Here is a 27,913-nt window from a genome sequence, read left to right on the forward strand (position 1 = left end):
GAAAAGAGAGAGTGACATCTAAGCACCTGGAATGCGAAAATCACTAGCTGGTTGTGCCATTTTTCAAATATATGCTTACTGTTTGTCTACCAGATGAGCATCCAATGGCAACAGCTGTCTGTTAGGGCTCTCTAAAAGTAACTTAAAAGCTCAACACTCACAGAAATAGAGGAGATTCTTTTTTTTTTTTTTTGTAATGCACTACTATAGTTTACGATGGAATGCAGGTGCGGAGTAACATTCAATGGCTTCTCACCCATGAACACACAGGAGAGCTGCCAGAATGAGCCTGTCAATCTTGTGCATCAGATAGGTAGGGTCAGGTGTTTGTATGCAATTTCCAGTCAATTCTAGGAGACTCTGTATTGTTCCACCAAATTTACTTTCCATATAGAACTCTTGTCAAAACTAGGAGGCTACTCATTATTGTTCTTTGGGGGGTGGGGGTGGGAATGGGGGAGATACCCTGGTTTTGGTTTTGTCAAATATACAAATTGCCTGGCACATAAATATCCTATGGGTGGGATCTGAATTTGCAGCTCATATTTCCTGTTGCATCACTCTTTCTTTATAATCTGTATTGATGACCTTTGTATCATACATATAGATACCTTGGCACATGGAGGGACTTGAATCCTTCGGTTGAAGGAGTTCATGGATTCTACGTGTGACTATGGAGCTTTCTGACTGTTGTGATAGGAGCAGTCCTTCCATGTCTGACACTGTAAATGGGGCTGTTAATAGGCTAATGTTGGCTGAGCTAGAGCTGGTAGGCTGTAGGGAATAGGAATCCTTGCTGGGGGTAGTTTGAGAAGTTGTAGCTGCAAGTGTCAATTACTGACCTCACAGAATAGAGAAACCTCAGGAATAAGCTGCTATGAACTCTTCCTGGAAGATGATCTTGCACTGTGTATAGATGAGGTAGAGGCTGGGTTCTGTGACATCATGCCATTGTGGCAATCTCCATACATTAATGTATGCACTTCCTGCATGGATGCCATGAGGTCATTGGTTGCACATCATGACTGGTTGGTAGCAGTCACATTTCCAAGGGTGCTATAAATGGCTATTCTGTTATTGTGAATGCTGGCATTCTTTTGGTTTTTCATTTGGCCACTGGAAATGTAGGATCGCAAATTATACCATCCTTGCAGGATAAGATTTACTGATTTTGTCAGGCAATAGATTTCACTCTGTTTTAAAGCTATGGAGACTTAACTCTTCCAGAAGTGGTACAACCAGAAAGGAAGTTGTAGCAATCTTTAAGTGCTCTGTAATGTAACCTCTACATATACTGTATTACTACAAAGATGCAAAAGAAATAAAAATCCATTGCATTTTAAATCCCAGTGATTTCTTACTCTGTTTTAGTACTTTGTTCAAGAACACATTTCTAATTCAAGTAGCCTGGTCATTAGTCGCACAATGCCATGAAGCCATTTATTAGTACAGTATAAAGTCAGTGTAACACATTGCACCCTTTCTTTATTCATCTTAACACCTACATTTATCTCTTTGTGTATCCCAACTCTATGGTTTGTCACATCGGCATTAACTTGTATTAATTAGACTTTGAGATGTTCCCCTCGACTTTACCATGTAACCAACTATACTGTGGAGGGGACTGGGCAAGTGGTGGTGGGATCTTTCCCACTGACAGTTCCATCCTGAAGACTGCTGTACAGAGTACCAAACAGCAGGGGCTACCTCTGGGAGGCTAAAGCTTTTATAGCATAGCATCAATGCTGTGTGAATTTTCAACAAAAGACAGGTCAAAATTATACGATGTACATAATAATAATCATCATGTGGTTGTTCTAGCACAGTTCCAGAACTACCACTGAAAGCTGCCCAACAGCCAGAAGAATTACAGGGGCATCTTTCAATGTGGCTGCATTGCCATGCAAGGGAGGGTTGCTGCTCCTAGGATCAACAATTCTTCATTTAAATAATGTGCACTCCAGCAACTTTTCAAAATTTGTTTTTGAAGTGTTTTTCTAAAACTGAAGGTGGGCTTCCAGCCACTTTCAATCAGAAGTGTGTATGTATGTATGTATGTGGGAGGGGGGTTCCTCCACTTTGGGATACAGTATGCCCTCCTCAGAGCTGCTGGGGGCAGGAAGTTTACCCCTGCATTTCAGAAACTTGGCAAATTCTGGCCTAGATAAGAACGTAAGAGCATAAGAAGAGACCTCCTGGATCAGGCCAAGGGCCCATCTAGTATTTCACAGGGGCTGCACCAGATGCTTCTGGGAGCAGAAGAGACGACTAGATCTGTCTCCTGTTACCCCTCCCCTGCATCTTGCATTTTGAGGTACTTTCCTTTTAAGCCTGGAGATTATACATTCCCATCATGGCTTGTAACCTGCAATGGACTTTTCGTCCAATCTGTCCAAACCCCTTTTAAAGGCATCTAGGCCAAGTGCCATCACCACATCCTGTGGCAAGGAGTTCCACAGACTAACAACACTCTGGGTAAAGAAATATTTTCTTTTTTTTCTGTTCTCACTCTCTCAACACTCAATTTGAGTGGATGTCCCCTGGTTCTGGTATTGCTTGAGAAGGAAAAGAGCTTCCCTCTATCAAAGTTATCCATCCCCTGCATAATTTTATACGTCTCAATCATGTCCCCCCTCAGGTGCGTTTTCTCCAGACTAAAGAGCCCCAAATGCTGTAGCCTTTCCTCATATTGGAGGTGCCCCAGCCCAGTCATCATTTTAGTCGCTCTCTTCTGCACCTTTTCCAGTTCCACTATGTCTTTTTTGAGGTGCGGCAACGAGAATTGTATGCAATACTCCAGGTGAGGCCTTACCAGCATTTTGTACAATGGCATTATAATGTTGGCTGTTTTATTTTCAATCCCCTTTTTAATGATACCTAGCATGGAATTGGCCTTCTTCACTGCCACCGCACACTGGATTGACACTTTCATTGAGATGTCCACCAGCACACCAAGATCTCTTTCCTGATTTGTCACAGACAGCTCAGAATCCATTATACTGTATAAAGTTTTGATTTTCTTATATTGAAATACATTTGCCATTTTGCTGCCCATTCTCCCAATTCAGAAAGATCCTTCTGGAGCTCTTCACAATCTCTTCTGGTCTTCACCACCCAGAAAAGTTTTGCGTCATCTGCAAACTTGGCTGCCTCACTCCTTATCCCTGTTTCCAGGTCATGAACAAGTTGAAAAGCACCAGTCCTAGGACAGATCCCTGGGGCACATTGCTCTTCACCTCTCTCCATTGTGAAAATTGCCCATTGACACCTACTCTCTGGTTCTCAACCAATTCTCAGTCCATAAGAGGACCTGCCCTCTTATCCCCTGACTGTGGAGTTTTCTCAGCAGCTTTTGGTGAGGGACCACATCAAACACCTTCTGAAAATCCAGTTAGACAATATCCACTGGTTCACCTGCGTCCATGTGCCTGTTGACCTTTTCAAAGAATTCTAAAAGGCTTGTGAGGCAAGACTTACCCTTACAGAAGCTATGCTGATTTTCCCTCAGCAAGGCTTGTTCTTCTATGTGTTTTAAGATTTTATCTTGGATGAGGCTTTCCACCATCTTCCCTGGAACAGACGTTAGGCTAACTGGCCTTCCAGTGGACCAACTATCACATCTCATCATGCTACCAGTCTCTTCCCTCTCCATCCCCATTCCACAGGGATGAGGACAGAGATGTTTAATAGATGTGAAGCATATCTCAAGAAACCTATTAAAACCAGCTGCTTTATTATCATACTACTACCTCCCTTCTTTATAGGAGAGGCCCCTGTAAACTACTTTTAGAACAGTACCTCTGAGTATGAGAATGGTACTCACCCATCCCCTTTATAAGGCCACCGTGGAACTTACTGTAGTTTTTGCTTGTGTAGTTTCAAGTGGCCAGGCTAGAACTCTGGAAGAAAAAGGAGGCCATCAGTGTTTGACCAGTAATAGAAACTTTTAGAGTAAAAGGCCTGGAACTCTGGCTAATCACCAGTGCTGCCACCTTATCTTGAATTGCTATCTGCCCACCTTCATGGTGCAACTATTTCTCAGCTCTATGGGTTTTCGGGGCTGACATTTGGGAAGAGGAAGGGACAGGGGATGGTGTTCTGCTTCCTGACTCATCCTGAAAGAATGCTTGCACTAGCACTGCCTGTTGCAAAGAGTTCCCACCAGGGTACCCCACTTGACATGTGACACTGACAATCGTGCTGTCTGAGGCACGTTTCCTTTTTGGATCTGGTCTTTTGTGCTGATTTGCCTTGATTGCCTGCAAAACAGTCAGAATGTTAGGGTTCAACTTCAGTGTGGCTCTGTAAGCGGAGTTTGACAGCACTGAAAGCAGTGTTTTAACCCTGTTTTGTGGTTATGCCATTGGTGGAGGCAGACATATGATCAAGAAGTTTAGGCTCACTCCTTAGGATGCTAAGGTCCACTCTTTCTCCAACAGACCTCCACACAGCATCACTTGGAGGGCCCTTGGCAAGATGCCATCCCCTCTGTTTCTGTCTTGTGTTAGCAGGCTGTATGTAGTTGGCTTACCTGGCAGTTGTGAATGGCTAGGCACTGCCATTTTAATTGTTCCTGATGTAAAAAAACAAAAACAAAACCCAAAAACCCAACCCTGTATATTGTAAGAGAATGGCAATTCTCAGACTCATCCATTTTTTCATTAAGCCTCACTGGTGCTATCAAACACTGCTGATGGGCTAGGCTTAATGTACTCTTGGTAGGTAACAAGATGTACAGGCCTGTCTGGGAAAAATCCTGTTCAGTTGCTGTGAGAAACCACAACTCTTACCAGCACAAGTCAACATAGTTAATTGTGAGGCATCATGGGAGCTGCAATCCAAAAACATCTGGAGGGCCATATGTTCCTGATTCTAGTACTGTACTAAATATTCTAATTTTAAATGAAGTTTCTACCCTATAACTTGGTAAGCTCCAGTCATGGACAATGTGAAGTAAATGCTTCTGTGTATAAGTAGGGGATACCAGTGAGTGTGGCTATAGCTAATCACAACAGCAATACATGGAAATTACAAAGTGCAATTTAAAAAACAACATTAATGGGATGAGTTCTGGGAAGTTGTGTATCCCCCTTTCATCTTACAAAAAACTCCTACAATATTTTACATGCAAGTTTGTCCGTGTTTCTTTTCACAACAATCCTGCTACATAAGTTAAACTGAGAGATGATGACCAGCCCATTGTCACCCAGTAGACTCCAAGGCTGAAAGAGAATCTGCATTTTCATCTCCCTGAACTAAATCTAACACCCTTCATAAATGGGCCACTGTTCCATCCAACCATTTTACTAGAAACCCTGTGAAACAGTCTTTCAAATATCAGTAACATCATTAAATAATTGGTCATATTGTAGGTATTATTTTGCATATGGCAAATGTTGCCCATTTTATGATGTTAAAAGACTATGAGCAAACAAAATTTAAATTTGCTAAGAGACTAAAGCAAACTGGTAGAGTCAAATGTGTACTTAAATTACTCCTATTATACCATGGCCCATTGTGCCCAGTAATCAGGATCATTATACAATGACTGTGACAGCATAATAAACATGACCCCACAATTGAATGTTTTAATTTCCAAGATAATTGTGTGAATTGGAGAAATGTCAAGCTCTAGATAGGCTTAGCAGCACAAACTGCAACTTGGCAATTCATAATTAAAGAAAAAACATGACAGCAGACCTGGTCACACCACTGTGACAGAAATTAGTGATTTCACCTGACCTCATCCCTGGCAAAGTCAGCCTAAATACATATTACCATATTTGAAGCTGAAGTAAATTATTTTTATTGAATTACAATCTTTGAAACACATGTTTTGTGTTGAGAATATTTTATTATAACATTTAATTAATGTATGGCATAATCAAGATAGTGAAAATAGTTATTTTAATTTCCTAAGAAATAAAAGACCTTAATTTGATGAATAGTCATATTCTCTTTGACCATTTAGGAATCAAATTGTTAGATTGTATGTTATTATCTGGAGATTTAAGTTTAAACCTGTCGACTGCCCAGAGTAGTGCTCACACTAATGGCATGGTATATAAATAGAGTAGAATAGAATAGAAAATAGAGAAAATGCACACATAAAATTGAACTGATTTCCCATTTAAGCTCACATTTAGTGAGGAATCAAGAGATATTTAATATGTAATATATGTACAGTACAGTATCCACTGTACAAATAAATGCTTCTGAAAACATATTCTGAATGTGGAATTTTGCATTAAAGAGACTAGTTCCAATGACGGAATGGGAAAGAAGTGGCCTTCTGCCTCCAGACATTTGTGGACTCATGATGCTCCCATGATGCCTCACTATCGCCTCACCTGACTTGAGCTAATGAAAAATGTAGTCCATCAATATCTGGAGGGCTATGCATTCCCACCCTACATGTAGCAAATGGCACAGGATATAATAACAATGGCCTTTTTTCCTACTGGTTATCTCAAACCATTTTATACTTCTAAACCACTGGCCACCACAACGGAAATTTAAAAAATATAGCTTTAAAAAAGTATGTTTGACAGAATACAAGTTTTAAAAAGGATAAAAATAACATATGTATTAGCAAATATTAGCAAATATCAATAAAAAGCATTCAGGCAGAATATATCTTTGAAGTTATCATTTTGTTTAAAATTAAACTTAACTAAAGAATATTTCATTTTAGAAATGGAGGGTTAATAAATTAGGATATCATCCAGACACAGTGAAGTATTTTCAATTCTACTTTATTTCAATGGGAGAGTTATGCACAAGTGTCAAACCTGTATGGAAATAACAGGATTCAGAAGTGGTTCACCTGAGTTCCCATTATAACTTCCACTGCAGCTCTTCAACATTTCTCATTTTCCCTCAATTTTTAAATATGAAGCCATAAAATGATTAGAATTTTCTGTGCAGCATCTGAACCACTGGGTTTGTTTTTACAACCTGGTACTGTACATTCATTACTGCTATTGTAAAGTTTCAGTTACTTATTTGCAAAAGATAAATAAAATACACCTTTTTTTTAGATTAAAAAAGCTCAGGGGCTAACAGTTATCCTATGTGCCTTTTCAGCTTGAGGCTCAGATAACATAAAATGACAGCTTACAATATCAGCAAAAGCCATACAGCCCTCATTCATTTCCATAATATTACATTCTTAACATGCAAATAAATCCCAGTGGAACACCCCTCACATTCAAGTAAAAATGATTAGGCTTGAGTCTACAACTAGATGTTTTTATCTTCATCAATGTATTTAAAAAACTAGTGCAGAGTTGTGGCCCCTTCCAGAATTCCGCAAGGCCCTGTTAACTGTGCAAAGTGTCCAGCACAGGGAGGTGTATTTTCCCCCCTTCTCCAGGAAGAGTGAAGATCAGTTTTGCCAAAAGCCTAAAACCTGTGGAGGCATTTAGTGGAAAATTATATTTCCACATTAGAAGTGACTGCAGTCTATTTTAAGCAGCTCTATACTGGCACTTTCCAGTAGCTTCCTTAAACATCCACACTTTCATTTTTGCACAGTAGGGAAGGTTGACATTAACAGTATTATTTGCTAAAAGCAGACTTGTCCCTATTCTGTATAGAAATCTTTGCAATTAACATTTGTAACTAAAAAAAGTTTTTTTAAAAAAAGACGTTAGTTCAAATGTCCTGAATTACAGGCTATTGAATAAGGACACCATTACTCTAAACAAAGTAAAGGATGGAAGTAGTAGTTTCTTGTGAAACCAACAGGATCGAAACGTTTTGGATCTGAGCTAGAAAACACTGCTCATCTACCTAACTAATTCTAACGTTGTCTGTGCTTATGGCTGTAAGGCAGTCTGCAGTCTTATTTTTTCGACGTCCTGTTCCCAGAGAGACTCCTAGGCGATCTCACCCACGTGCCTGCTCGTAGGGCTGGGGCACTCGAGTCCTTACCGGCCAGGTTGACAAGCGAGCGAGCGAGTGCAGCCCCCCCCCCCGCCAAGCGCGCGCAGGGGAGAGGAGCGCCCGCTGTCCCTGGGCTTAAAATACCAACCCGGGACCATATACTAGAGGCGGAAGAGAAAGCGGGTAGATTTTAAAAAAATTAAAACCAAGCTAAAAACAATACGTTCCTTTCTAGAACCCGTTCTTTTTGTACAAGAAACTGAAATCGACTTAGAGCCGGGGGGGGGGGGGGAGTTTCAACTACAGGATTCAACCAGAACAAAAGGCTTCTCGCCTCACCCCGCAGGCCACCTTTTAAGCGCAGATATTCTTTTTTTACGTCGTACTAGTGTAGTGATGGGATGGAGCGATGACCGGACGGTTCGGGGGGGGGGGGAGGGAGTCGTTGTTTTAAACTGGGGGCCGTTCATTTTGTACCGTGGTTGTGAAGATCCCCCGAGGGACGGGGATTGTTGAGAAAGGTAAAAAGCTAGGAACGGAGGAAGACCTCAAAAGTCTCTCCCAGCCTCGCAGACGCCCTTCGTCCCGTTCCTTTGGCGAACCCTTCTCTGGAGGGCAGGCAGCGTTCCCGAGGCGACATCCTCCAGGGAGGAGCGGGCAGGAGCCCTTAGCCGCTCAGGATGCGGCCCTAGTTGGGGCTGGGAGAGGGAGAAAAGGGCAGAGCGACGCGTCTCCCGCTCCCCTCAGAACCGCTCCCGCCAACACGCCGACAAACGGGCTTTGGACGGGCGGCAGACCGACCCGGCCGAGCGCAAACCTTAAGGCACGAGAAGGGCCGAGGGAAGGGATCTCTGATAGGTTGTTATCTACCCTGGGAGGCGTTCACCCTATTATACTATTGGGTATGTAAATAGCTTTTAATAAGAGCTGCCTTTTGTGTGAGCGGCTGTGTGTCTGTAAAAAGAGCAAGCCGGACGAGTTATTTACCTTTCAGTGACGTCTGCGAGGAAGCCCCCCCTTGAGCTGAGAGACTGTGGGCGCCCCGCTACCGGTTTGGGAGAAACCCTTTGGCCCACGCATCGTTGGCTCGTCTGTTCTGAGTCCGATGACATGTTCGGCTTACGAAACTTTGTAACTTTGAGAGAGCTGGGAGAAACCTTCCCCCCCCCCCGGTTCAAAAAAACAAAACCAAAGCACACATAGATCCAGGCAGATACTGCGTATTTTTGCCTCAATTCACTGCCCAGAGGGCGCTTGGTTCTGGGGAAAGAGCCTCGGCGTGGAGCGCCTGCCCTTTGGCGGCTAAAGGGAAGCGAAGGGGTGGCACGTTGTGGTGTTTATTTTGAAGGCTGCGGGGATCTTCAGGGCTGGTGGAGACACCACGTGCTACTGCCTCTCATCAGCATAATGATACGCCAAACGGAGAGTACAGTACATATATAAACCACAAAAACCTAATCATAGAAACTCCGGCCTCCAACCGACGCCCACCCATGCACGTTTCGAGACAATTAATATATATATATATATATATAGGGCTTTCCTTCCTGTTGAGTTCACCCCCCCCATCTCCTTTGATAAAATGTAAAGCTTTTCCTCGTCCCCCCTTTTTTAAAAAAATCAATTCTCGAATCCGCATCCACTTGATTAAAAGGAGCAGGATTGCACGGCCGCTGCCTTCAGTTGCCCTCTGGAGTGTGGGTTTTTGTGATTTTTGGTGTTTTTTTTTTTTGGTAGTAAAATCAGCTCGCCCATTCCTCCCCCCCCCGACTTTTCATCCGTTGATTTCCCGGAGAGTCGGAAGTTCCTACTTTAACAATTCGCGATACTTCCTCAGCAGCTGCTTAAAGTTGCTATCCACTTTATTATTCCTCCGTCTACTTTTTCTTTCCTCAACCCCCACCCCAGAGAACTTGTGCTCCTAACGTGGAAGAAGAGGGCCACTTAGGAGTGCGCAGAGAAGTCGTTTTCGTACGAGAACTCTTTCCCCCCCCCGGGCATCCACACATACACCCCCCCCCGCGCTTCTCCTCATCTTCTCTACCCGATCTTACGAGACTAGTAACCGGAATAAGCCGAGGAGCAGGCTGTCGTCTTGCCTTTTATCCGACCGAGAGACTTTTGCCTTTTAGGTGTCCCCCCCCCCCTGCTCCGTCCCGGCCACCCTGTCGCGCACCCTGGATGAAGCCTCGGCAGCAGAAACGCTCCGGAAGCCCGTCTCTGCTCCTCGCCCTCCTGAGCCTCGATAACCCCCCCCCAACCCCCCCGTAGGGACAAGAAGAAAACAAACCGGCGTGTAGCACTCGAAAGGAGGACGCGTTGGTGGAAAGAAGAGGGACACGCCGGGAGTGCGGGCGGCGGCGGCGGCGGGGGGTGGTGGTGGTGGTTGTGTGAGTGTGTGGAGAGAAGCGTGGAAGGAGCGAGCAGAGACTTTGAGCGAAGAAGGCAACGAGGAAGCGAGCGAGGCAGGCGCTCCGCCGCGGGGCAGCAGCCGGGAGACCTTGGCAGCCGCGGCGCGTTGCAAAAAAGGCAGAAAGCCCGAGGCGGCGGCAGCAGCAGCAGCAGCCGGGGGGGAACCGCCCAGCCTCTCTCTCCAGAGTCTTCCTCGCAGGCTTTCCCCCAATTGCGCCCGCACTTTTTGTGACTCCGACTCTCTCCCCCCCCCCGCCCGCGCACCCACTCCTCTTTCCTGCTCTTAATCGGACCCTGGCTTTGCTCTCCCTTGCCTTCCCCACAGCCTTTTTCATCCTCGACCGGGCTCTTTCTCCTTTTTTTTTTTGCTCCCTCCCTTTAAAAAAACAAAAAAGTTCCCGGGTCCTGCTCCAACGCCTCCTCGAACGACCCCCCCTCGACTCCCCCCCGCCAAACTCGCTAACTTGTGGCTGTTGTGATGCGTATTCCCGTAGATCCCAGCACCAGCCGGAGGTTCAGCCCCCCTTCCAGCAGCCTGCAGCCCGGAAAGATGAGCGAAGTGAACCCGGTGGTGGTGGCAGCCGCCCAGCAGCAGCAGCAGCAACAGCACCAACATCACCACCCGCAGCAGCAGCAGCAACAGCAGCAGCACCAGGAGGTGGCGGCGGTGGCAGCGGCCGTGCCCCGGCTTCGCCCGCACGATAACCGCACCATGGTGGAGATCATCGCCGACCACCCGGCCGAGCTGGTCCGCACCGACAGCCCCAACTTCCTGTGCTCCGTGCTGCCCTCGCACTGGCGCTGCAATAAGACCCTCCCGGTGGCATTCAAGGTAAGAGAAGCCAGGCGCGCCTTTAGCAATCGCCGACTGTCTCTTCGCCCCCCCCCCCCAAAAAGCCCCAAACACGCCTTTCTCCGTGACCCCAGGCAACTAACTTTCTTGGCTTCTTCCTGGCCGGCGGAAGGGGGCGAGGCGGCGAGCTCGGTCCCTCGCACGCATCCTACATTCCCGGCCTTTTCCCGCCCACGCGGCGGGCGCCTTCCCCCGTTTACATGGGAGTGAAAAGGTTCCCTACGGCTCCGCAGACGCTCCCCCGCGAGAGGGTCCTTCCTCCCAGCTCCCGGCCGAGCCCGCGCCCACCCGTATCCGCCTGTCAGAGACGGGCCCTTCTGCCCCACAGACGTTGCTTTCCCAGATGGGTCCCTTCGGGTTTCCGGGGTCGCTCGTACTTTATGCATAAGATGGGTTCTAGCCCTCATGAAGACCCGCTCTTTCGAGGCGGAGCGCGCGTTCCTCATCTGCAGCCACACGCTCTCGCTCTACCTCAGATAAAAGCAGCCTCCCTCCCTCCCGCCGCCGCCCCAACCCCCCCAGTAAGTAGACAGTGTAACTTTCAGGATAAGGAATTTTTTGCCGCCTGCCTTATGTTCCCTCTGGAGAGGAGCCAGACTGTGATTAAAATGCTTTGTCTCAGTGTGAGAAATTTAAAGAGGTGAACACGGATCTCCTGCTTGTCCCTGGGGTAGGCCGCTCCTTTCCTCTCCTCGGAGGCAAGAGGTGTTCTGCCTCTAATAGGAGAACACCTTCATGTTTTCTTTCTTGTTGAAAAGCCCTTTACAAGGACTTGGGAATGCAAATAGATCCTTTCCCAGAGTGGTTAAGGCATGAGCCCTTGTGTATCTTCTGATTCCAAGATCCTTTGCATAGTCCCCTAAAGAGTCTCCTACTGTTCATTTCAAATATTGTCCCTCATGGGCACTCAGCCTTCCTCACTTCAACTATAATCTTTCGCGTGGCTAGCTCATTTCTTTTGTGGCAACACAACTGGCTTCACGGTACATCTATTAATTGATGTACATCCTTTTTCTTTCCCGTAAGTCCTCGTCTAGCATCTATAAATCCTTATGGATTTGTGCAGATAGTACAATTTAATAGTTATCCCACAGACCCCTTGGAGGATGCAATGGCTGTGATGTTATTATATGTCCTAACTGTGTCCCAAACTATTTGGTTGACGAGAAAGTTTCATTAAAGTCAGTGGCACTACATGAGATTTAAAGGTTGATACGATCAGTCGTGCTCCTCCACAGCACTTTTGTAACTATTATTAGCCATAAGAATTTACTACCACTTGCGAGACTTAGCTCTTCAAAATAATCCAGGGGATCTTCTCACTGCAGGCAGCCCACTGCTCAGTTGATAGTGTATTTTCTCAGACTGTAAGGACAATGCAACAAATACATTGTTTAATAAAATAACCCTGTGATGTGCAATGTAATCTTTTAAGTTCTTTAGCTAGCACCTGGTTTAATCACAAAGGTATCTTGAACCTACTTGATGGCAGGTTCCGTTAGAACTCCATGACATTGGGCACCCGTGGGGGGGGGGGAATGACCTCGGAGCTCTCCTTTGCAGAATGAAAGACTGGTTACCTTTCCTTTGGCCCCAATGTTTCTAACTTTCAACACTTCATTTCCCCACAGTTTCTAAAGCTATTCTAATGACCTTCTGTAGTCATAAACATACAAAGATGGCTGTTTTGTGGCATTACTTTGGTATTCTAGTGCTAATCAAAAGGAAAAAAAAACACCTCAGTATGAGGTTCCAGGGCCTTTGTAGGAAGCTGTGTTTGTGTGACTGGGTGTGTCTTCCAAGGTGATAGAGTTAAAGTTTTGTTTGGAAACTGTCAAAGACATGCATAGTTCACATCAGGTGTTCTGTTGACTCATCAAGCAGCAGGAATGAAAGATCTTTTAAAACTAATGACAGAAGGATGGGCTGTAGATTGGCTCTTTTAAAAAAAAATTAAAGGAGGGGATGGAAGTAGTGTACAGTACTTCCTTTTCCAGTGATATGTTGTTCTGGACTCCTGCTGGACAAATTAGGGAATGTTTGCCAAGCAGATGGTTGTTTTGCCAGGGGAAACAGAGACTGCGTTATTAGAAGGATCACCCATCAGTGAAATACCACCCACATCTCAATCCGGAAAGTTATTATTAACACCCTATGTTAGGAGGGGTAAGAGAGTACTTTCCCCTTCTTCCTTTCTCTCTCATGCATGTTTTAATAGTACTCACCAAACTTCTACTGCAGATATCTTCAACAGTGGGATGTTGCAAGACTGATATCACCTGACAGTGGGTGACTTTAAAAATCTGAATGTTGTGTGTGGGGAGTGTGTGTGTGAATACATAGGGGAAAAAAAACAGCAACTCCAAATGTAAACTGATTCTGCCACACTTTTTCCCCCAAGACACTAGCCTTTCCACCTACTATAATAGCCATAGCCAGAGTTACACCCATTTTTGAGTTGGAGATGATATGCTGAAAAATGTAGAAATCAGTATTCTTTAAAGGATGGATTTTTTTGCTGAAAGGCATGTTGGTAAATAGAAAACAAGATATTATTGAACTTCAGTACTTGAAGTCTTATAAAACATTATTAAGTTAAGGGAAATTGTAAGCACTGGTTTACAGTTTCATAGGTAAATTTAAGCTTCTGGCTTTTTGTTTGTTTGCTTTTACAAATGAGCAATGACTTTTTTTTCAGTTGCAGATTCCTGGAAATCCAGTGTTAAAACATTACTCTAAGGTGCCATGCACTCCAGTCCTGTTTTGCAAAGTAGAACTTCAGTGAAGTAAGAGTTGTAATTTATTCAAAGCTAGGCTGAAAAGCTTTGAATACTTTCAGGCAATCTATGTTCAGTGGGAACCTGTTACATGACAATTCTAGCAGTTACTGGACATATTCTTTGGGAGTTGGGGTTAGTAAGAAATCTGATTATTTGAATTCATTTATAATTTGCTAATGTAAATTACACTCACCTCTAGAAAAACTGTGAAAGATACTGTATGTGCCTTCAATCTGCTTATATAATACAGGTATTGAGATAGTTATTTCAAAGACTGGTCTTTGTGCGCATAAATACAGTGTGTTCCTTTTCTTGTAAACCTGCCAGATGTTCTCAAGAACCCTGTTAGTTTTCAGGTGTGGAGCATTTACAATACTTGAATCACAGTGGGTGCTAGTAACTGGAGGTGATATTCCTGGTCATTTTTGTTGGACTTTCACTTTACAGTGATAATCAGAGATGGGGAAATTTATTTTTTCAGACAATATCTCCCAGAATATGGTGCCTCGGGGGCCATGTTGGCTGGGTATTCCTGGAGTTGCAGTTCAGAACAAGTACAAACTTCCACCTTTGTCTCAGAGTCATAGTACACAAAAACATACATTACAGCTGAAATTTGGTTGCTTGTATAGCAAATGCACTAAAGTAGCTACACTGAATCAGCAATGATTTCATGAGTTACCTGCTCTTTAAGTTCCATTGATTCAGGTGGGCCTGCTCTAATTGTTACTTATTATGCTAAGCAGCAGTATTTTAGCCTATGTGCCATTACAGTTGACATGCAGTATGCCTTCTTTTTTGGTTTCAAAGTACTGTAGCCTCTGAACTTATTATTAAAATGCACATACAGAAGTGATATTTTTTAATAACGTATTTCACAAACGAGGCAATTGCTTTACTCAGAAATCACATACATACATCTCTGTGCATGTATTTTTATTTGTACCTGCTCCATTGGCTGACTTTATTAACATCAACAAAAAATTACTATAAAAAGTTTGTGTGTGCCTACCTATATAATGCAGACTGAAATTATTGAGGTGTCCCTGAGCTTTTTTTGTGATCTATATATAGCATGAAAGTCAGATTTCACTTACATAAGTGATGAGACAGTGCACTTTGCTTATACCATGTGGTGTTGCAAGTAAAGAACCATAGGAGTGGTGTGTTAAATAAAAAAGCTAGTAGAAGTTTTCCCATTGGTAAAAGACTCTAAATGTCTTTAGAAATGGATTGCTTTGCAGTCATCAAGATTTATTTAAAATTATCTCATGTGAACTATTCTGTTTGTACTATTCGGTTTTTCTGTCCATGAAGAACCATAATGTACTGAACATTTTACTTCCATATCATGCATAAAAAGATACACAATGTGTATAAAGATAAAAATTATATATACATGGTTCTGCTTTTGATGTGAAATATTAGAGATGACACTATGGAATATTTTACTCCAGACTTGGCAGTGATGGGTGAAAATCTGATGAAGTGTAGTGAAAAACAAGACTAATACTCTTTGACTTTTTAAAAATTGCAGGTTCTACTGTGGAACTTTATCCTAGTCAAATGGGATGAGTGTCACACTTCAGCTATGAATTGTTAGATTAAGACATATACAGTATTTATGAATTGTTTGACTAAGACATACAGTATATTTATTAACAGTATTTTAACTGTTTAATAACATTTTTGAAGGAATTAATATGGCACAATGAGCCTAAAACTAACTTCTTTTGTCTGATTCCCCAAAACCATTCTGTATGGTGGGGCTGGAGCAGGAATCTAGCATTTTACCCACTGGTCATGTATTAGTGTTTCTTTTAGGGATACTAATAATGTTTTCACAAAGATACTGCATCCAATCACCAAATCACTTGCTCCAGAAAAGCCTTATTGTAGTCAGCGTGACTGTACCAAAGTAAGCGCTTGAAAGAATGTTGACAGATTTAGTAAATGAGGCCTCCAGAGCTTTTGCTGTCTGTGCAAACACCAATCCTACCAATAGCATTAATGAAAATAAATAGGTAAATTTATTAACAATTCACTGTGAAATAGTGATGTTCTTCAGGAGCATGCAGTTGTTAGAATGCCTGTCAGCATTTCCACATAAACTCAGTCTCCAAAGTTTATAACACAGCTGGTTTAAATAGCTTCAAGCTGAAACATGGCGTATACTATAGATGGCAACCACAGTAGGGTTTTTTTCTTTCTTTCTTTAAATGTGACAAAGAGTAGGTCATATCAGCTTTCTTTTTTCAAGTTGAAGGGAAACATTACATATTAAACAGAAAATGTGAAATAATACTTTTGGCAGTAGCTAAGTAAGAGCAGATATTTTCAATGCAGAAGATTTTATGGTATTTAGACTGAATACGGATGTTGCTTTTTATGAAAGCATATTCCAACAGTGTCACAGATAATACCTTAAAAGAGTTACTTTAAGCATAAATCTAAGGTACTTATTTATATTATGTAACCTCTCTGTGCTATGGAATACTGCTTCCCAACATTAGAACATAATACAGTACTTTAATTTCACACCTGTAAATCCTGTCCTTGTGTCAACATCATTTGGCTACTTCATGAATAATCAGATTGAACTAGGGGAAGATCTGTTATTAGGCCAACTAAAATTGTGCTTCAAAAACCAAGAAGATGCCCTGTTTGGTCCTCCATTTGTTCTGAACTGGAATGTAAAACCTTTCTTAATGTTTTGTGTGGAAAAACACAGCTACTAAAGAAATGACATATTTGGAACTTAGATACTTAGAAAAAAACTGAAGAATAATATAGCTTCAATGCCTAATCAGTATACATTTATAGCTCTTACTAATTATTTCATTGTAAACAATGCATTTATGATCTATTTATTCCAAGGGGATTGAGTCCACTGAAATCAATGGGACTGATTGTATCAAAGAATGTATCCTACTTGAGATGTTTATACTATTCTGGAATAATACACACATTGAAGTATTTCTGTCATGTTACCTTCCTCTGCTGCTGAAGTGTATATCTTATGTTCTGGAATCCTAGGGTAGTTAACTGCTGGATAGCTCAGTGGCTTAGATCTCTGGCTGTGGAGCCAGAGGTTGGGAGTTCAATTCCCCACTGTGCCTCCCTGGGAGGGGCTGGACTGGAGGTCCATTCCAGCTGTGCAGTTCAAAGGTGGTGGTCCTTCTTCTTCTTGCAGGTGGTTATCAGCTTGCAGACCCCACTTTCTGCCCCTGTTCTCAGCCCCAGAAAGCAACCGGTTTACCTGAAATCTCCTTGCTCACTGGTGCCTGTCTTTTGGCAGGTACAGAAAGGGGCGATGATGCTTACTTCAGCATCATTAGCAGCTGGTTTTCTTCTTCTTTTGGCAGCCCACTTTCTCCTGCCTACATTTGGCAGGTTAGATGGTAAACTAGTGTAAGACATTTTGAAGTGTGGAAAACACACTGAATTAAATGAATGCTGTTTTCTGGACTGTAAACTGTTCCAAGGTTACAATAAGGTAATAGAATTACCTTATTCTTATGTACTGTAAATTTGCCTCTGACCTTTGGTGACCCTTGTTGGGCTTTTGAACTGGGCTGAACATTACATTGGAATAAAAGTACTGTATTTAGATCAGTTTTGGCCAAAATTCTGATTTAAGAACCTAATTTGTAAATGTGACCCAGGACCAGGGTAATTGTTAATCCCAGTTTATTCCAGCAGGTTTAATGCACCTAAAATTTGTGTCTGAGGTGAACAATGCAGAGTTATATAGGATAACTGGGTTAAGGGCAGCCAGGAAAGTGTAGAGGAGTTGCAGGGGAACAGCCTTGCTTGCTCAGTCACTAGCTGGTTCATTCATTACATTACAATAATAGTTGCCCTCTGTGATTTTGAGGGTCAGTTTAGGGACGCTCTTGTGCATCAGTGATGATGTCTTGTGCATATGTGAGAGTAGCTTAGTGGCAGAGGTGGGATTCAGCCAGTTCGCACCAGTTCTATAGAACCGATTCCTAAATGTAGCATTGGTTCATAGAACCGTTTGCTGGCCTGAGATGAATGAAGGAGGAGGCGCCAGGTGACCAGCAATGAGCAGGGGGAGGGGGCGCAATTAGCTGCCTCCTTTCCTGTGCCACACTGAGCCGTCGGAGGTGGGGTGTGGGTGAGAGAGATAACGCCCTGGAAAGAGCAGAGGCGTCACTAGGGGAAAGGGGGGAGGATGAGTCCTTGACGTCACTGGAGGAAAGCCCGTGGCCTCGAGGCAGAGAGGAGGGTGATTGACAAGGCATGAGTAGGGGAGGGGGAGCCCGCCAGGGCTCTGAGGGAAACCATCATCACCACCAGTGCCGCCACCAACACCAACACCCGTCAAAGCGACTGGCGAGGAGAAGCGGTTGGCGCAGGGTGGAGGGGAAAGATGGAGGAGGAGGAGACCTCAGAAGAGTCAGTAACTGAAGGACCGATTGAGGTGGTGGGGTTGAGGTGGAGTGGCGACAGACTGAAAAGAGACTATACCTTCCAAGCCAGAAGGAAGCGGGGGGGGGAATAACTCCACAACAGGTGCGCAAAGGTGGCCTCCAGGTAACAACAAACAGGGCTATCAGTCATTTCAGGAGCAGGAAAGGAGAGGGAAGCTATTTTTACTGGTGAGCTATAGGGCGAAATAAGAGGTAAAGGGAAGGAGAGATGTGTCAGTTCTCTGTCAGACTTGGTCATAAGCGCCCACAGTGAAGTGTGTTTGTTTGTGTGTGTGTTTTTGGCACATGCTCACGGTGAGGGTAACGGCAGCGATATGCCCAAACAGATACGCTTATCCAGATGTCTTAATCATGTGAGAAGTAGTTGTGATAATAGGCAGTAGGGAGACCACTGTGGAAGAAACCCTCATCAGATCCCACTGTCCTGAGCATTGATTGATGGATTGATGGATTGATGGATTGATTGTATGGTCATTAGGACATAGAACCTGTTGTTAATTTATTTGAATCCCACCACTGCTTAGTGGCATTGTGAGGAGGACAGTAGTGGGACCAAAGTAATCTAGGCTCAAATGCATCACAAGCAGAAACTGGAGCTTAACCTGCATGCAAATAGCAGTAGCTAACTAAAAAAGTGACACAAACACACACACATGCCACTGGCAACATAGCAAGTCACACATATAATCTGCATGCACTTCATATGATTTATAAGACAGTAGCCCCATGTCACAGTTGAAGAGTAGTGAGGCACATCAAGAATTTGCTGGTCTGACATCTGTTGGTGCATCCATGCCACAGAATTCTTAAAAATATCTCAGTGCCTCAGAACATCTTCTTCTATTCTACTGCTGTGCAATTGAATAGAATATAAACAGAATATAACAGAAAAGCAGGGCTTACAGAGTGGTTGAAGAAGTGTCTCTCAAACAGGCTAAAGACAACCATCTCCTTAAAAAATTAAGCATTGGCTGTACTGGTGTGTAGCAGCATGACAGCACATGGTTTTCTTCCTTCCATTCCAGGATTTCTCCCTACCTTCCATCTTCCAACAGCTCATCACAAAACCACATCATCATCTCTCCCATCTCATCTTTCTTGTTAACGGGCCGTCTCTAGTTATACATTCTCTTTATGACTTAATTTTTTTTCAGCTCCAAGGATTAGAACAGTTTTACTCTTTCAGAGGTTTTTTGCAGTTATTCATTCTGTTTTCTTTGTTTATTGTACATTTATATCTGGTTTTCCTTTGATGAGTTCAAGGCAGTGCACCTTGGCCTCCTCCTGCCCACTTTATCCCCACAACAATCCTGCAGTGTGGTCATGCAAAGAGAGAGAGAGAGAATGGAGGAGAGGGAGAAAGAGTGAGTGACCCAAAGTCGCACAGTGGGTTTCATGGTTCAGTGTGCACTATAATGTGGCTCTCCTATGTCCCAATCCAACACTGAATGCACTCCTCCTCCTTGGCTCATTTATAGTCCCATTTCCATTTACTCTGTGACCTTTTGGTGACAGGAAATGCAGTTGGTGTAACAGGTATATTCCAGCCAACATGAAACACTTTTCAGTACTACCAATTTCAGTGGAAATGTTATATTCACATTTATAACTGATTTGACATATTTTCTTTTATTTATTTATTTCTTTATTCAACTTGTATGCTGCCCGTGCTCTGCAAGTTCTTAACTGAGTGTTCTTAAACACTAGCCTCCTGTTGGATGAATGTTATAATAAATAGCTTGTTGTTTAATGAAAGTTACGGGAGTACTGATATTGTGTATGTAAAGTACAGATTTTGAATAACAATAGATAATGAAATGTTGAACATCAGCTGAGTGTGTTGCTGAACACTTGATGTTTAAATTTTTTATGACAATGGTAGTTTTGCATCAGAATTATTCATTCTCAGGCTGCAACTACAGAGTAAAAAACCATGGGATTTGCTCCAGTTATAAAATGGATGGATTCAATTAAAAAAAAATTACATGATGCAAAGGCCAATTCAAATCAGTCCAGCCCGTTTGGCTCCCAACTCAATGTTTCCTCTGCCGCTGAAAGCTTTGACTTTCTTCAAGCCAGAATAATTCAAACAGACTTTCCCCTGTGTGATCAGTTATTTTGTTCTGCAATAGAACAGGGGGTCGTATCTGTGGGTGGTGGTGTACTGAAATAGACAGTTGGAGTGTGCAGGATTATCTATCCCTCCTATTTATCCTCCAAACATGCTCAATTTTTTTTATTTTTTAAAAAACAAATGAGTTCCACTCTGAGCCATGCATCAATATTCTAGTTTAATGCTAGATCACCTCCACGGGGGGGGGGGGGGGGGGAAATAGCAGAGACAGGAACAAATGAAGGGGGGGGGCTATGAGCTAAAATGTGGATCGCAAAGTGAGAAGCCAGTGTCCATGCTGGCTCCAAATCTATCCACCGCCTCTACTGATCCAAAGTGAATGAAAATGGAAGATTGGTTGTGAATCAAATTGCTATTTGATTGAATTAGATTTCTCACTTCTAATGTAGGCTGTCTGGTTAGCTCAGTAAGTTAGATACCTGGCTGCAGAACTGGAGGTTGGGAGTTCAATTCTCCACTTTGCCTCCCGGGAAAAGAGCCAGCCTGTGTGGCCTTGGGCAAGCTGCACAGTCCCAGAAGTGCTCCCCAGAAGAAGGAAATGGTAAAAGTACTCTCTATGTAGAAAACCCTGGAAAGGATCATCATAAGTCAGTATTGATTTAGTGGCACACAATTGTTATTGATGTAGAAGCAGGAGGTTGATTTTTACATTGACAGGTCAGAATGGGGAGGATGATCAATATATTCTAGAGTGTTAAAGGATGATTGTGGGCAATCAGAAGTATTCAGTTATGTGATAAAATAGCCAATATTGGGATCATTAATGTGAGATGGTTAATTGGCAGCCTCAGATTAATTTTGAATTTTACTTTGAATAAAACATACCTTTATGAGCAGTAATGTAAAATGAAGTTTCTGCAGATAAGTTCAAAATTAGTAATTCATGCATTTTGATTTTAATTAAATTATAAGTTATAATGGCCAGAATCCTGTTGGTGTTTGCATAAGGTTGCATAATTTATCATGACTAATTGAGCATGTACTGTGGCACATCTTTGTTGCAGAATTAAGCGTGTGACCCAGAAGCTTGTCAACTAGCTGCAATTAGCTGGGGCACATTATGCACTCCTTGAGCAAACACCAGTAGAGTTCTGGCCTCAATTTTCAGTTCTAGACTCATTGATCTCCATGGTATATATTCAAAACATATGGAATATATAGTTAGTTAATGTATACGTATAATTTAACAAGTTTCTTCAAAATGAATTCAATTTTGTTTCTTTTGTTCCATAAGAAGGGAGACCCTGACATAGTACTGGGATTCTAGGCCAAAACAAGAATTGCTATGAATAAAGATCTCTGACTATTAAAGCCACAGTCCCCAAAAATTTTAACATAAAATAATTATACATTTTTATTTTTTCCCCTCATTATCAAGAGAAGTAGACCCACTAGTTGTCTTATTTTGTTTTTAAAGCTAAAAGTCTGGTGTCTAAGACAATAAACATAGATATTCTGATGCAGTGCTAAGATTTCGTGATCCTGATTTAGAAGTAGAAGGGAATGCTGTCATGGAAGCATCTCCTCTCCCCAAGTGCTAGTGTTATGAGAAATAACCTGATTATGCTTCTGTTCCATGTTGCAATACTGCAACAAGGCAATATAAGAAAGAAAGTTTTTCTGTAGCTTTGTTTGCAAATCATGCAGATAGCACTGCTATGGAATGGATGAACATTCTTGCCTGCCACTGTCTCCCTGTTGGCTCCACCTTCCAGCCCTTTGAGGCCATGTCTATAGGGGAGAGCCTTTTTTTTAACATATCTACATTTACCTTCACCTCCATTTGCCAGAATCCTGCATCACTAATTGGGGGAGGGAGGTCTTATAGGTGTATAAGAAATTCCACTACAAACATGGCTCCCACACAACAAACAAGGGGTGCCATTGTGTAGTAAATGGCACGGCCTCACTCTCCTTTTCATTTAATCGTTGCTTACGTAATTAAAAAATCAGTGATAGGCTTGAAATTGAAAGCCACATAATTCTAAGAGATTAATTTTGTGTCTTTGTTGTTGCAGGTAGTGGCATTAGGAGAAGTCCCTGATGGCACCGTGGTTACAGTCATGGCTGGAAATGATGAAAATTATTCTGCAGAGCTGAGGAATGCCTCTGCTGTAATGAAGAATCAAGTGGCACGGTTTAATGACCTGAGATTTGTGGGGAGAAGTGGAAGAGGTACATCATTACATTATGTGATTGTTTAAAAAATGGATACAAAGTCTAGGTCTAAACTTGATTTCACACAGAGGTATTGATTACTGTGTAAATGAATCTTCCTCAGAGTTTCATATGCAAGATAGATGTGGTGTTGCAAAATTCTGTTCTTGTCCAAAGTACGAGGTTGGCTACGTAGCCATTTAGCTGCTGTTTGCTCTGCTGTAGGGGCTGGTTGACTCCTAAAGACATTGACCAGACAACATCTTTGTTGGAGCAAACCAGACAGCCCCCCAGAGTGGTCCTACTCATACCTTTCTGGACTGTGTCAGGGTTTTTTTTATTTCTTTTTTCTTTTGTGCAGATAGGATAGCTCTGTTTTGGTTCATTTCCAGTGTATATTTTCACTAGAAACAGACCAAACACAAACATTCCTCTAGTTTGCCAGCATTGTGAAGTGGCTTAATGAAATAGCCACTTCAGTGTACTGGCAAATTAATCACTTATTTGGCTCCATGGAGTGGCTGACGAAGTGGGGAAAAATAAATGTGTATTAGGGCAGTGAATATTTGCTGCACCACTTAAAAGAAAATAAAAGGAAAATAGAAAACTTCCTCCTGGAAGCTTTTTGCCTTTTGTTTAAAAGTCTAGTTGAGAGCCTGACCAATCTGGACCTCCTAGTGACCTCATTTAGCTCAATCCATCCTGCTCCTCTTCTACTACGTAGACAAACCCTAAATTTCATGTTTTTCTGAGACGCAATACTTCTCTGACCATTTACATTTTTCTTGGTTTTATGAGATCTAATTTAAGAGAAAATATTCACAAAATTACTTGTTTCTGGTTTTGTTGATACCAGCAAAGAGATCATGGTAGAGAAGTATGAAGGGCTTATTATGTTGTTACAAATGGAAACGTAACTGTCTTTAAACCTTGTACTGTACACTTATGATGCAAACAGAAACAAACTTATATTACTTATGCAGAAAGATCCTAAACATGATCACTTCATAGCAAATTTCACAGGGTTTTGTAAAAGCTTTTCACAAATCAGTATAATTATAGGATTCCAGTCATCAAGATGAAACAACTTTTCAGTGCCTAAGAGGAAAAATTATTAAGATACTAGCTAGTTTCTGTGTTTGGTGTCTGTGTATCTGTAAATGAGTCCTTTTAGTTTGAAAATAATGAAATTTCAATGGTCCTGGTCAAAACCATCTGGAATTTAGGCTTGGTTTGTAGCTTAGATTTGATAAGTCCAAAGACATTGTCTTTTCAATCCTGGAAATTTTGTGTTAGCTGTAGCAGAGGGGCATCTTTGTAGAGTTCAAAAATCCCACCAGTGGGAATATTCTTGGGAATTACAACTTGCTGTTTCTTCCAAGCCCTTTGTCAACAAACAGTTTCAAGGGATCCCTTGTGCTGGGGACATTCTGGTAGGATAGTTTCTTTGTGCCTAATGGAGACGCAAGTTTGTTTTTTTTCTTTGTACTCTGCTGAATAATTACTGCTGGACATTTTAAGGGACAAGAAAGGCAGAAGACAGTGGTGACATAGAGACTGGAAACGGCAGGAAGTTAGCAGAGAAAATTCCACATACTCCAACATCTCACAAGTGGAGATAGGACCACACATGCAGCACTCTTTTCTTGCAATAAAGTTTATAATCCAAGGCCTTGCCTGTCTCCATTGTCCACTGCTACAGACTTTATACTGTATATCAGCAGCGATCTTGTATAGCAAACGAGAAAAATGATAAACCAGGCTAGTTCAATTTGGTTTGTGACTCGGTTCGGGGTTCCCATTTTGCCAAAGCAAAACAAAATGCCAGTCTTTTTTCCCTTTGGTGTTTTGTCTGCTTTGACGAAAGGGGATTCCTGTCGGCCCCCGTGCCTCCGCCTACCTGCTCCTGTTGTTGCCGCTGGTGCCATCTTCAGAGGCAGTGGGCTTGGCTTCCCTTGTATAAATTGAAATGTAGTGTGTAATCATAAGAGTCTTCTATAGCAATAGTAAAACTGAAACAAGTTTCCATTTATACTTTTTATAATTGGTTTAGAAATGAAATTAATGACTAAACTGATGCCTCAAAATAGAACAGAAATAGAGATCCTCAAATCAAAGGTTTTTTCTGGCTCTGTTAAGTGCAATTAACTAAATATTTTAATTTATTCCTGTTTATGTAAAGCAACCTTGTAACATTCTAGTGAGTTGTATTCAGGTTATCTCTCAAGGCAAGGGTGAAGAAAATTCCTTGCTAACGATGGCTTCTAGTTTGTACTGGAACTGCCCATTGTAAAAAGGTCCATGCATCTTGGGGAAATGACAGAAGGGCCTGGTAGTAGATTCACTCCAGTCTCTCCCAAGGAGATACTTTCGGGTCTTCACGAAGGCTTTAGCGCAGGTGGCTGCTTCATCACAGAGCGTGGGGTCAATACTAGAGAATAGGGAACTCTGGCGGGATCCTGTGCCTTGGTTTGCAGAGGAGCAAGCGCTAAACATACTTCCTCGTGTCAGCATAGAAAAAATAGAAACCAGAGCACTCTGGGGTGTCTAATTAATGCATCTGAAAGCCAAAAGCAATACCTCTGAGCTGTGAGAACAGCCAGAATCAGAATCCTGACAGATGCCTTAATTATTTCAGTCAGATGTGCTCATTGATATTATCCTAACCATTTGCTAAAAGTGATTCATTCACCAGTTAATGGTTTTAATTTTAGGAATATGGCCAATAATGAATACATTTAAAGTTACAGTAGGAAACCACCACCACCCATATTGGCTGGTAATTGGTTCCAAGCTCCACCAATGGATACAGAAAACTGTGGATAATAGTGAACGAGAGAGAGCAAGATAGCATGGTAAAAGGGGGAAAAACCAGAAAAAAAATATTTTCACATGCATTACCAGAACTGGCTACTAGATGGCATCAGAGACCATGCTATGTATCCTTCACTAACAAGTATTCAGGCTTGGTCTCTTATTCCCTCTAGTGGCCAGTTCTGGCAATACATGTGAAAATAGTTTTTCTGATTTTTTTCCTTTTAATATTTTTTATAGTTTCAGACTGCTATCCACAGTGGATACTGATCCCATAGATAAGGGGGTTCTACTGTATTTTAATTATGCACAATAAAACACAGTTCCAGTGCAGAGGTGATTTGAAACAAAATAATGGGTGTTCCAGCCCTCAAGGATAAGGTGTGAATCTATCCTTTTTAAATTTATTTTTTAATATCTTCCTTTAAAGTCAATTTCTGTTTTGCTTTTATGTTGATTAAGCCTGAAAATTCTCTCACATTTATTCCATGACAGTCTACAGCAGAAGTGCAGTAGCTGTAACCCATGACTAGTGCTGAAAAAAGAAGTATGATGTCGCACCTGTGTGCTCCAAATCTCATTTTAAACATGATTTATGTATGAATACTCAGACATGCACAGCATATTTCATAGAGGTATACACATATATGTATGTGCATGAGTACATATACAGTAGAACACGAAATAAGTAGCTAAAGAATCACTGTGATTCTCCCCCACCTTACCTCCCATGGATAAGAGGCTTACTCTGATCAATATAAGTAAAATCTATGAAAAGTGATAGTGTACTTTACAAACTCCCAACATATTTATTTAAGGAACTTCAAAGGAAAACAAAGGGTGTGTGCACAGTTTTACCATATTGGCTTTCCAAGTTTTGGCTACTTTCCCAAATAGCAATTTTTGTGTTTAAAAAAAGAAAGCAAGAAAGAGAGAGAAAAGACAGACTTAACTGCTTGCAGACTTTTCACGCATGGAAGATGAAGAAAGCTTCTTTTGATGAAATGTAATTATGTCCAAACAGAGCTGACCCCCTCCTCCTATATTTCTTATGATCTTAGCGGAAGAAAGTACAGTTTTCCCTTTGAAGCGGCCAGGATTTGGTAGAGGATCTGAAATGCTAGCTCCACTCTCCTGCCAGAGGCAGAAGGAAGAAATTGGCCCGGACTTGTCTTTCAGACACAGAGTAGAGGAGCAGGCAAGAAAAGAGTTATCATTAATGACGGATTTTTATAACACTGCTTAAAATAGCAGGAGAAGAAGCAGTAGTACAGACAGGAGCTCGTATTCAGCTGTTTCCTTGGCTAAGAAGGCAATTTTATTTATTTGCTTTTTGTATCCCTGAGCAAATAAATATTCCTTGGGGACGGGGGACAGCATGAGGCACACGTGTAGGCCTGGATGTAGTACTGTTACTCTGCTGACAGAAAGGCTTCTTTTGCTGGAACCGGAAATGTGTTCCCCTCTGGAGTTCTCAACATTTTATCTGGAGATATAGGAAGCTTTTTGGAGCAGAACTGTGGTAATGAGGAAGTGAGGAAGAAGTCCTGTTGTGCTAATGCAGTATTAAGACTTAGTGAAAAATATGCAAATAAAAGCAAACAAGGAATTTTTTAAAAATTACCTAGAACATTATACTTGATGTAAAACTTTCTTGGGTCTTAAGATTGCGTGGGGAGACCTTTCTCTCAGTCCTGCCTCCTTCACAGGTACATTTGACAGGGACCTCGACAACAGACCTTCTTGGTGGTTGCCCCCCCCCCCAAATTATGGAATGCCCTCCCCCTGAGAGGCTAGGCTGCCCCCTTCTTTTTGGAGGCGATTAAAAATATTTTTATTCTGATGAAACTTTAGTGATTAATAGTTGCCTTATGTTTGCTGCCAACATGTCTTTTTTCTTGTGTTTTTAAATGATTTTCTTAATATTTTAATTTGGTTTTATATGGTGAACCTAGAGTTTTCTTTTTCAATAGTTTTTATTGCTTTTTAATTCTTGTCTTTTTTATTGATTTGCGTGCTGCCTTGAGTCCCGCTGCCAGGGGAAGCACAGCATAAAGGTGCTATAAATAAATAAAATAAGTAAATCTTAAAGAAGTTACAACAGGACATAAAGAAGAGGCGGCATTTAAAGCATGTACATCGTAATACCCGTTTTGTAAAATGAAATGAAGGTGTTCAAAGGTCTCGATGCCAACATATCTAAAGACCTGTGCTTCCCTGTTGTTTTTCATTATTATTTTTTCATTGTTCTTCATGGAAGAAAAGTCATTTAGACCAGCTCCAGGTCTCCAAGGACATGCCAGTTCACCCTCATCCTATCTCTAATTCAACCTTCATTTTGTTTCTCCATATGTCAGGGCTCCGACGCTGAAGAACTGAAGGCTGTAGAAGTTTGAGGGAGGTAGAACCTGAGATCAGA

At 42.1% G+C, this 27,913-nt stretch overlaps 1 protein-coding gene across 11 annotated transcripts in view; it reads left to right on the forward strand.

Moving 5' to 3' along the window:
* Positions 1-9,019: 9,019 nt before the first annotated feature.
* RUNX2 (RUNX family transcription factor 2) overlaps positions 9,020-27,913 on the forward strand; it is a 324,192-nt gene continuing 305,298 nt past the window's right edge. For all 11 annotated transcript variants that reach the window (XM_073004363.2, XM_073004369.2, XM_073004373.2 and 8 more), the window contains exons 1-2: positions 9,020-11,131; positions 22,542-22,698. In XM_073004363.2, the coding sequence (XP_072860464.2) occupies positions 10,778-11,131; positions 22,542-22,698 (511 nt within the window). In that variant the 5' untranslated portion in view covers positions 9,020-10,777. The remainder of the gene's footprint in view (positions 11,132-22,541; positions 22,699-27,913) is intronic.

The sequence above is a fragment of the Pogona vitticeps genome, chromosome 1 (genome assembly GCF_051106095.1).
Source record: "Pogona vitticeps strain Pit_001003342236 chromosome 1, PviZW2.1, whole genome shotgun sequence".
NCBI lineage: Eukaryota > Metazoa > Chordata > Lepidosauria > Squamata > Agamidae > Pogona > Pogona vitticeps.